At 42.0% G+C, this 11,610-nt stretch overlaps 1 protein-coding gene across 1 annotated transcript; it reads left to right on the top strand.

The window, feature by feature from the left end:
• Positions 1-2,147: 2,147 nt before the first annotated feature.
• LOC141155402 (olfactory receptor 5V1-like) lies at positions 2,148-3,086 on the top strand. The gene has a single exon (XM_073642269.1). It carries the CDS (start codon positions 2,148-2,150, stop codon positions 3,084-3,086), a length of 939 nt encoding a protein of 312 aa, XP_073498370.1.
• Positions 3,087-11,610: the final 8,524 nt, after the last annotated feature.

Raw genomic sequence — 11,610 nt, 5'->3', positions numbered from 1 at the left:
AACTTGCACATTTCCTAAAAGACAGAGTGGAGTCGAAGGGAAGGAATTCGTTACACTTTTGTTTTCTACGTTTGGTCTACTGCTTGTGCTTGTTGGTGTCATGGTCACAGGTGGCGCACGTGGTTCGTAGACTCACTGTGAGATGGGGCCAGGCTTGCCTATAGAGGGGCGTAGCTAAGCGGCTACCTGGTGTTCACTGGAGCTCCTGATGGTGGAGTCAGGCTTGAGCTGCAAGGTAGCCACCAGGTACCAATCCTAGGCAGTCACCGGTACCGCAACTGCCGACCCCAGGGATCAGGTTCGCTAGATGGGGACACGGGAGCGGAGTCACTGACAGGAAGGATATGGAGACTGATAGACAGTTCAGAAAACGTGGGATTCAAGAATAGATTTCCATCTCTGGAAACGGTTCAGGTACCGCCGGAGCCATTCCAGGGTCACATATACACTACACAAGACTACAGGAACGATACATATAAGGGAATAACTATAATAGACTGAGAGCGAGGACCTGGCAACATACAGTTGCACACACACTACCACAAAGTAACTATAGGGGTTGCTCAGGCACCTCCCTATTGGAGAGGGTGCCTTTAATACAAGAGGCCTCCCATCTATTGGCGCGCACTCGCACTAGGCGCATCGCTGGAAGCCTGTGCGGTGTGCACAGGAGAAGGAGGCAGAGGAACACAAGGACGTTGTCGCAGCCGCGTAGGTAAGTATGTCGCCATCCACGCATAGAGGGAGAAGGGGAACCATGCAGAGGGGCCAGCAATGGATTTTACATCTGACTTGTTTCTTCTTAGATTTCTGCTTGCCAGGCCACTGAAAATGTTGTTAACACTGAAGCAAACGCAGTGTTACACGTGATAGGCTTATATTCACTATTTCAACAGCTCAAAAATGTAATTTAAGTCATTTGAAAATAAAATACTTTTTTTTATATTTAGTATAAGTTTTGAGAATTCTTTCAAAATTACTTTGATGGTAAAAAAAAAAAATGTAAATACCTTGAGAGCATGACTTCTACAGGGAAATCTATTACATTTACCTCCTCTGTTGAAGCATTTGCACAAGGGACTTATATAGCCTGATAACACAACACATATATGTGTAAAGCAATATAATTTGCTCTTTGATAGGATTGGTCATTCTAGAAGGTTCACCATCATTTGACAATACGAGTAAAAGATTAAAAAGCTAAGGATAACTATTTGGATACTTACACAATTGTTTTAACCAAATGAAGGTAATATCTTCTAGTTTTGCCAAATACGTGTCCTCCATAAGGTAGGTTTTTATATTAAAAAAATAGTTGAAATCACAAAAGGTCAACAGATACTTTAGCTCAGCAGCTCAGGGTCCAGGGAAGTCATCTGAAAATAAAAGTTAAAAATGTAATTTACTGAATGTATTGTACAATGATTTTCGATGATGTTTTGCTGTGTATCTGCTCTTGAATTGCACTCAATGGCTTCTTTCCTTGGTCTTATTGTTTCCACTCCTTGAAGTCGCTGCTCCAAGATTGGAAAATGGGAAGTATACAAAAGTTTTTACTTTTCAAAGTGTTATCATTGGATGTTCTAAAATGAATGAAAGAAACACAAGTAAAAGCAACAGCATTTTTTAAAAATATTACATACATTTTTATTTCATTTTTGTGAAGTTTTTATTAATTTTATTATGTACATTAAAAAAATTTTCCTGACAAAGTCTATGGGAAAAAATGCCAGCAAAAATGTCAAATGCTGACAATTTTTTATTTAAAAAAGAAATGTCACTAACCCCAAAAAAGCCACATTTTTGTATGTTGTTCATTTTCTATTTAAATATAGACTTTTATGTAATGTAATATCTTCGTTTTTGGTCAAAAAAATAATGGCAAGAAAAACGCAATGAAAAGTGTCATGTTTTTCTGCGAAGTTCTGAGTATTAAACCACACGTATAGAGAATTAAAAGATAGAGGGAAAAGAGAAGATGAGAGAGGTGTTTAACATGTTGTAGCCTTAAAATGGAGACATATCAGATCCAGGGCCAGACAGTCCCACCGGATGACCAAGCAATCTCCCAGACTGTGCATAAAGTTTAACTCTCTGTATCTCTAAATATGTATTTTTTCCATTATTGTCCAGGAGCCAAATAAGTAATGGAAGGTACAAACCAAAAATCTCCAGGAAGTTCCATCCTCCTCGGTCTGTCTAATGTCCTGCATTTCCAGATCATCTGCTTTGTCATATTCTTGGTGATGTATATTATGACATTGGCAGGGAATGTTCTACTGGTCATCGTGGTGAGGATCAATTCCAAACTGCAGACACCAATGTACTTTTTCCTTAGCAATCTCTCGATAATTGACATCTGCTTCTCCTCCACCATAGTCCCCAAAATTCTCATAAACACCATTTCTGAGGACAGAAGTATTTCTATATTGGGATGTGCATTTCAAATGTATTTCCATTTGGCATTGGGAGCCACAGAGTGCATACTACTTGCCATCATGGCTTATGATAGATTTGTAGCCATTTGTAAGCCCTTGCACTATACCAACATAATGAGCAAGATATTGTGCTCCTGTTTAGCTGCTGGATCATGGAGTTTTTGCTTCATGAACTCAGCCATTCATGTGGTCCTTACCTTCCATCTACCCTACTGTAGATCACATCATATCAACCACTTCTTCTGTGAGATGCCTCCATTTTTTCAATTGTCTTGCAAGGACACTTGGTTCAATGAATTAGCAATGTACATCTCAGCCGTGATCATAGCCTCGTCTTCTTTCGTCTTGACCCTAATTTCATATGTCCACATCATCTATACGATACTGAAGATCCGTTCTTCACAAGGGAGGCAAAAAGCTTTCTCAACGTGTGCCTCACACCTTACTGTAGTGTCGCTATATTATGTGACCATTATGTTCATGTATATGAGACCTCGTTCCATGCACTCTCCTGAGACGGACAAGACTGTGTCCATTCTGTACACAGCGGTGACTCCAATGTTGAATCCCATCATCTACAGTATGAGGAACAAGGATGTTAAGAGCACTATTAAAATAAAGCTGATTAGACAGTCAGTAAACCACTAAATGGCTTCTGGTTATTTTTTTTTTCAACAGTATCAGTATTTCTATTTTTACTTATGGAAAAATCATCATAAAAGCAACCAAAAATAACAGAAGATCAATGCTTTTGAACATATAAGTAGGTTACGACATTTACAGAAACTGATAATGAACAGGACCCATCAGTAGACTATGGACCACTACATCATTAGGGAGTTACGATTTAGCTTTCCTACTATGCTTATAACAAAACCAGGCATATTAGAATTAAGTAATTAAAAATGTTATAATTTACCAAAGATGAATCTGGGACTCTTCTCCAGTGGCATTATTGGAGGCGCATTGCATAGACGAAGTTGAGGATGCAGAAATAAGTGCCCTTAGTTCCGCCTGATGTTGCTGGAAGGAAGTCCTGGACTCATCTCAGGTAACTCATAAGCTCTTCTACTACCTAATGCCAAAATACTAAAATCACCAAAGGGTAATTCTGCTTTTTTTTCCAATTCTGCAGAGAAAAGAAAAGCAGAAAATAATTTTGACAATTGTGTGAATAACCATATTAAATTGAAATTGAAGATGGGAGCCTCAACGTATCCACAGCATGTAGAAAGTGGCCCAGATGCCCTCATGTTAAAATATAAAAGGGGAGTAGTGTTGAGCCACCCCCGTTGTGTTCGGGTTCGGTTCGGTTTGTCGAACACCGGCATGTTCGTCGAACGGTTCGTCGAACACCGTCAAACACCGTGGAACACCGTCAAACACCGTTAAAACCAATGGCAGGGATTGTCTGCCACTCACTGTAATGCCACAGTCATGGTGGTTGTGGCATTACAGTGGTTGCCCAAATCGATGGGAACAGTGCTCACAGTGAAACATGAAAAGCCGGCAATTCAGCAGCAGCATACACCGGTACCCGACAATTTAGAACCGAAAGAATAGAGCATCACACATAGATTAGATAGATAGAAACATGTCAGTCACATATATAATAAGTACAGTGATAGTGTTGATTACTGTACTTGTCATTAAGTGTTAAAATAAAGGATTTATTAAAAAAAAATTGACGTGTGGTTCCCTGTAATTTTAGTCTCTAGCGGAGGTTAAGCAGACGGCTGGGGCAGATGTTTGAAGCCTGGGAAGGGGGTAATACCCACAGAGCTGCCCAGGCTACTAATATCAGCCCCCAGCTGAATACCTAGCCTTTACTAGCTATTAAAATGGGGGACCCCCCAAAAAAATGACGTGGGGTCCCTCCTATTTTAATAGCTAGCAAAGGCTAGGTAGACAGCTGGGGGCTGATATTAATAACCCAGGAAGGGTGTCATGAATATTAGCCCACTCCCAGACTAGAAACACCAGCCGTCAGCCACCCCAAAAATGGCGCATCCATAGGATGCGCCAATTCTGGCACTTGGCCTTGCTCTTCCCACTACCCTATAGCGGTGGCAGTGGGGTAATAGGGTTGGGGTTGATGTCAGCTTTTAATGTCAGCTGACATCAAGCCCAGGTTAGTGATGGAGAGGCGTCTATAAGACACCCCCATTACTAACCCCATAGTCAAAGTTACAAAAAAATACAAACATCCAGAATAAAGTCCTTTAATTGAAATAAAGACTCATTCCTTTAATGTTCTAAATTAAACCCTACTTACCGTATCGCCCATTCCAGCTGAAGCCAATGTCTCCTGCAATAAATGTAAAATAATAAACCAACTTCATCCTTACCTTTCCATAGTTCCCAGGACAGCTTCAGCTCTGCTACATTCACATGACAATCAAGAAAGAAGGAATTGTGCGGTGTTAGTGAAGCACTAGAACAACTAGACAGGGGATTAGGTTATAACACACAAACCTTTTATTGTTTAGTACGCTCTCTAACGCCACAAAGCATTTCGATAGCAGAAGCTATCTTCCTCAGGTAGATCCAGCTTGTCATCTTTCAGAAGGCATGCTGGATGGCAGCGCTCAGCTGTGATCCAGGCTGTCATCTCAATGCCATCCCCGCATGGGAGAATTATCCTGCTCAAGCGCTGAGTGCAGGAGAATTCTCCCACGCTGTCAGTGACGTGCATGAGGTGAGCTGAGTTCATTGGACATGAACTCGGCTCATCTGGATGCGTTCACAGCCAGACACTGAGGAGCACAAGCATGCCTGCGCTTCTCAGTGTCTGCGGCATGGCAAGTTGGATGGCAGCGTTCTGCTACGATCCAGCCTGTCATGTCAATGTAGCAGAGCTGAAGCTGTCTTGGGAACCATGGAAAGGTAAGGATGAGGTTGGTTTATTATTTTACTTTTATTGCAGAAGACATTGGCTTCAGCTGGAATGGGTGATACAGTAAGTAGGGTTTAATTTAGAACATTAAAGGAATGTGTCTTTATTTCAATTAAAGGACTTTATTCTGGGTGTTTGTGTTTTTTTTAACTTTGACTATGGGGTTAGTAATGGGGGTGTCTTATAGATGCCTCTCCATTACTAACCTGGGCTTGATGTCAGCTGGCATTATAAGCTGACATCAACCCCAAACCCTATTACCCCACTGCCACCGCTACAGGGCAGTGGGAAGAGCGAGGCTAAGTGCCAGAACTGGCACATCCTATGGATGCGCCATTTCTGGGGCAGCTGACGGCTGGTGTTTCTAGCCTGGGAGGGGGCCAATATTCATGGCACCCTTCCTGGGCTATCAATATCAGCCCCCAGCTGTCTGCCTAGCCTTTGCTAGCTATTAAAATAGGGGGGACCCCACGTCATTTTTTTTAATAGCTAGTAAAGGCTAGGTATTCAGCTGGGGGCTGATATTAGTAGCCTGGGAAGCTCTGTGGGTATTACCCCCTTCCCAGGCTTCAAACATCTGCCCCAGCTGTCTGCTTAACCTCTGCTAGAGACTAAAATAACAGGGAACCCCACGCCAATTTTTTTTTTAATAAATCCTTTATTTTAACACTAAATGACATGTACAGTAACCAACACTATCACTGTACTTATTATATATGTGACTGACATGTTTCTATCTATCTAATCTATGTGTGATGCTCTATTCTTTCTGTTCTAAATTGTCGGGTACCGGTGTATGCTCCTTATGAATTGCCGGTCGGCTTTTTTAAAGTGACAAAAACACTAATTTTTTTTTAATAAATCCTTCATTTTAACACTAAAAAACAAGTACAGTAACCAGCACTGTCACTGTACTTATTATATATGTGACTGACATGTTTCTATCTATCTAATCTATGTGTGATGCTCTATTCTTTCTGTTCTAAATTGTCTGGTACCGGTGTATGCTGCTGATGAATTGCCGGCCGGCTTTTTTAAAGAGACAAAAACACTATTATTTTTTTTTAATAAATCCTTTATTTTAACACTAAATAACAAGTACAGTAACCAACACTGTCACCGTGCTTATTATATTTGTGACTGACATGTTTCTATCTATCTAATCTATGTGTGATGCTCTATTCTTTCTGTTCTAAATTGTCGGGTACCGATGATGAATTGCCGGCCGGCTTTTTTAAAGAGACAGGTGCATGAAAACACTATTATATTTTTTTAATAAATCCTTTAACACTAAATCACAAGTACAGTAACCAACACTGTCACTGTACTTATTATATACAGTACAGACCAAAAGTTTGGACACACCTTCTCATTTAAAGATTATTCTGTATTTTCATGACTATGAAAATTGTACATTCACAGTGAAGGCATCAAAACTATGAATTAACACATGTGGAATTATATACTTAACAAAAAAGTGTGAAACAACTGAAAATATGTCTTATATTCTAGGTTCTTCAAAGTAGCCACCTTTTGCTTTGATGACTGCTTTGCACACTCTTGGCATTCTCTTGATGAGCTTTAAGAGGTAGTCACCGGAAATGGTCTTCCAACAATCTTGAAGGAGTTCCCAGAGATGCTTAGCACTTGTTGGCCATTTTGCCTTCACTCTGCGGTCCAGCTCACCCCAAACCATCTCGATTGGGTTCAGGTCTGGTGACTGTGGAGGCCAGGTCATCTGGCGTAGCACCCCATCACCCTCCTTCTTGGTCAAATAGCCCTTACACAGCCTGAAGGTGTGTTTGGGGTTATTGTCCTATTGAAAAATAAATGATGGTCTAACTAAACGCAAACCGGATGGAATAGCATGCCGCTGTAAGATGCTGTGGTAGCCATGCTGGTACAATATGCCTTCAATTTTGAATAAATCCCCAACAGTGCACCAGCAAAGCACCCCCACACCATCACACCTCCTCCTCCATGCTTCACGGTGGGAACCAGGCATGTAGAGTCCATCCGTTCACCTTTTCTGCGTCGCACAAAGACACGGTGGTTGGAACCAAAGATCTCAAATTTGGACTCATCAGACCAAAGCACAGAATTCCTCTGGTCTAATGTCCATTCCTTGTGTTCTTTAGCCCAAACAAGTCTCTTCTGCTTGTTGCCTGTCCTTAGCAGTGGTTTCCTAGCAGCTATTTTACCATGAAGGCATGCTGCACAAAGTCTCCTCTTAACAGTTGTTGAAGAGATGTGTCTGCTGCTAGAACTCTGTGTGGCATTGACCTGGTCTCTAATCTGAGCTGCTGTTAACCTTCGATTTCTGAGGCTGGTGACTCGGATAAACTAATCCTCAGAAGCAGAGGTGACTCTTGGTCTTCCTTTTCTGGGGCGGTCCTCATGTGAGCCAGTTTATTTGTAGCGCTTGATGGTTTTTGCAACTGCACTTGGGGATACTTTCAAAGTTTTCCCAATTTTTCGGACTTACTGACCTTCATTTCTTTAAGTAATGATGGCCACTCGTTTTTCTTTACTAAGCTGCTTTTTTCTTGCCATAATACAAATTCTAATAGTCTATTCAGTAGGACTATCAGCTGTGTATCCACCAGACTTCTGCACAACACAACTGATGGTCCCAACCCCATTTATAAGGCTAGAAATCCCACTTATTAAACCTGACAGGGCACACCTGTGAAGTGAAAACCATTTCCGGTGACTACCTCTTGAAGCTCATCAAGAGAATGCCAAGTGTTAGAACCTTGCTCTTAGGATTTTTCCTTTGCTGGTCACATGACCTTGTTGGCCTATTTAATCCTGCTCCGCCCTTCTGGCTTTGCTGGACTTCATTGTATAACTACTTTCTAGCTAGCCTGTGCTCTGTATCTAACTCTGTTAGTTTGCTTGGTCTACGGACCTCAGTGTTCTATATATTTTGTTTGTTTGTCTGTCTGCTACTATTTCTGTTAGGAGGTGTCCCATTTTCCTCCCAGTCCTTAGTACTTGTAGGGATTCCTTCCCCACATCTATAGGTCTCCGTACAGACTAGCTTAGGACTTTAGCAGGTCTGATCGCAGGATCAGGTCCCCTGTTACATCGTAGGGATAAAGCTGAGTTCTATCGTAGGGACAGATCTCCTCTCTTTCCTTAGCTCTGGTAGCAGAACATAACAGTAAGTCCAGCCTGCAAATTCTCTAAGGAAAGATTTTTCTGTTCCATCATGGTGTCGGTTCAGGATTTGGCTCATCGCCTGCAGGGACTCTCTCTGGAGGTGGCCGAGCTCCGTCAGCATGTGAGTAACTGTCCTGGAGCACATTTCTTGGAGCCTAAGGTATGTTTGCCGGATTTATTTTTTGGTGAACACCGAGAATTTTTTTCATTTAAAAATGCTTGCTTATTGTATTTTCGTTTGAGACCCAAGTCCTCTGGGGATGAATCCCAGCGCATAGGGTTCATAATGTCACTTTTGCGCAAAGAGCCTCAGGAGTGGGCCTTTTCTTTGCAACCTAGTGATACATGCTTCAGATCAGTGGATAGTTTTTTTTCTGCTTTGGGGCTATTATATGATGATCCTGACCGTGTCGCATCAGCTGAGACTGAGTTGAGACGTTTGAAACAGGGATCAGGTAATGTGGAAAAATATTGTACTCATTTCCGTCGTTGGTCTACTCAAACAGGGTGGAACGATTCTGCTCTGAAAAGTCTATTTCTTGCTGGGCTCAATGAAAGGGTTAAAGACCTGCTAATTGCTTATCCTACACCTGAAGATTTGCAACAGGCTATGCAATTAGCTATACGGGTGGATAGGAGACTGCGTGCAAGGGTTAATGAGAGCAAATCCTCTGCTATGTCAGTTTCTGGTTATGAGAATGTGTGTACTAACAGTGGTGAACCGATGGAGATTGGATCGGTGGCACCTCGCTCTCAAGAAAAAGATCGCAGATTTTCTGAAGGCTTGTGTTTCTATTGCGGAAAATCTGGTCATTTGATTAAAGGCTGTGAGCTTCGTATGAAGAAAGAAAAAAAAATGGTCAGTCATGCCCGTATTGCCTGTTTAAATTCCAAGGGTGTATTTTTAGCTGCTTCCACGATTGCTCAGGAAAAATTAATGGAATTTCGGGTGTTTGTTGATTGTGGGTCTACTCTGAATGTAATTGATGGGGGATTCTTGGAAAGACTCAATTTAAAACCCGAACCTTTATCATCCCCCATTGCTGTGGTTTCTGTGGATGGTTCCCCTTTGAAGAATATTACTCTCAAGGTCTGTGAATTTCCTCTCACTATTAATGGTGTTCACCATGAGAAATTGGATTTGGTAGTTTTGAATAACTTGCCTTCTCCAGTAATATTGGGATTGCCCTGGTTAAAATTTCACAATCCTGTACTGGATTGGTCTACCAGTGAAATTAAATCCTGGAGCCATAAATGTTATGACAAGTGTTGTAACGGGCGTATTGCAGCTTTGGATAGGGGAGAATTGCCTGTTCCTATTCAGGATTTTTGGAGTTTTTTCTGAGAAGGAATCGCAGGTTTTGCCTCCCCATAGAGACTATGATTGTTCTATTGAATTTGTCCCTGGAGCGACTCTTCCTAAAAGTCGTTTATTTAACCTTACTATTCCTGAGAGGAAAGCTTTGGAGGAATACATACAGACAAGTTTGGCCGCCGGTCACATTAGGCCCTCTAAGTCTCCTGTGGCGGTTGGATTTTTTTTTGTAAAAAAAAGGACGGCGGTTTACGTCCTTGTCTGGATTTTCGTGAGATTAACAAAATTACTGTACGCAATCCTTACCCACTGCCATTGATTCCTGATCTGTTTAACCAGTTAATGGGGGCCAAGTGGTTCTCTAAAATTGACCTTAAGGGGGCATACAATCTGTTGCGCATGAAGGAGGGTGACGAATGGAAGACTGCTTTTAACACTCCTGTGGGTCATTTTGAGAATCTGGTTATGCCTTTTGGTCTTACTAATGCTCCTGCATTTTTTCAGAATCTTATTAATGACATCCTTAGACCTTTGATCGGCAAAAATGTGGTTGTGTATTTGGATGACATTTTGATTTATTCGCCGGATCTGGAGTCTCATTGGCGGAGCGTACGTGAGGTATTACAGTTGTTAATGGACAATTCGCTTTTTGCTAAGCTGGAGAAATGTGAGTTCGCTGTACAGAGAATTAGTTTTTTGGGTTACATTATCTCCAGCGAAGGTTTTGAGATGGACCCGGTTAAAGTTCAAGCTGTACAGGAATGGCCTAGGCCTATTGGTTTGAAATCGATACAGAGGTTTTTAGGTTTCGCCAATTATTACAGAAAATTCATAAAAAAATTTTCTAGTATTGTCAAACCTCTGACCGATCTCACCAGGAAAGGTGCTGATGCGGTTCAGTGGTCTTCTGAGGCCATTGAAGCTTTTGTGTATCTCAAGGAGAGGTTCACCTCTGCTCCCATCCTTATGCAGCCTGATGTGACTAATCCGTTTTTGGTTGAGGTTGATGCTTCCTCTGTGGGGGTTGGCGCAGTATTGTCTCAGGATAACGGGGATGGATTACATCCCTGTGCCTTTTTTTCAAAAAATTTTTCGGAGACTGAACTGAATTACGATATTGGTAATCGGGAATTATTGGCTATTAAACTCGCATTTGAACACTGGCGCCACTTCTTGGAAGGTGCGGAATTTCCCGTTCAGGTTCTTACGGATCATAAAAATCGGATTTATCTTGATGCTGCCAAGCGCCTGAATGCCCGTCAGGCTAGGTGGGCACTGTTTTTCTCGCGGTTTAATTTCTCCGTTACTTACATCCCTGGTACTAAGAATGTTAAGGCGGATGCCTTGTCTCGCAGTTTTTCTCCCATAGTCGGTGCTGAGAAAGAGGAGAACATTTTACAAGAAGGTGTTGTGATAGCTGCTTTGGACTCCGTTTTGGAAGATGAGATTCTTAAAGCACAGGAGAATGCCCCATCTAACACTCCTCATGGGAGGTTGTTTGTGCCTGGGACCTTTAGGAGAGATTTGTTTGTTGAGTGTCACGAATCTCGGTTGGCAGGTCATCCCGGAATCTCTGAGACCAAGAGACTGGTGGGTCGCAGTTTTTGGTGGCCTGGATGGCAGAAGGAAGTCATTAAGTGGGTGCGTCAATGTACTATATGTGCTAGATCTAAGTCCTCACATACTCCTGCTGCGGGGTTGCTTTGTCCTTTGGAGGTTCCCAGTGCTCCTTGGACACATTTGGCTATGGACTTTATAACTGACCTTCCCCCCTCTGAGGGTTTTACTGTCATCTG

Source organism: Phyllobates terribilis, unplaced genomic scaffold (genome assembly GCF_046119375.1).
Source record: "Phyllobates terribilis strain yellow unplaced genomic scaffold, ASM4611937v1 Scaffold_7__3_contigs__length_470593459, whole genome shotgun sequence".
NCBI classification, from domain to species: domain Eukaryota; kingdom Metazoa; phylum Chordata; class Amphibia; order Anura; family Dendrobatidae; genus Phyllobates; species Phyllobates terribilis.
This window is presented reverse-complemented; position numbering and strand designations above follow the sequence as displayed.

Bases quoted from the DNA above. Each gene is read 5' to 3' on its own strand.
- LOC141155402 (XM_073642269.1), top strand. From the start codon at position 2,148: ATGGAAGGTACAAACCAAAAATCTCCAGGAAGTTCCATCCTCCTCGGT.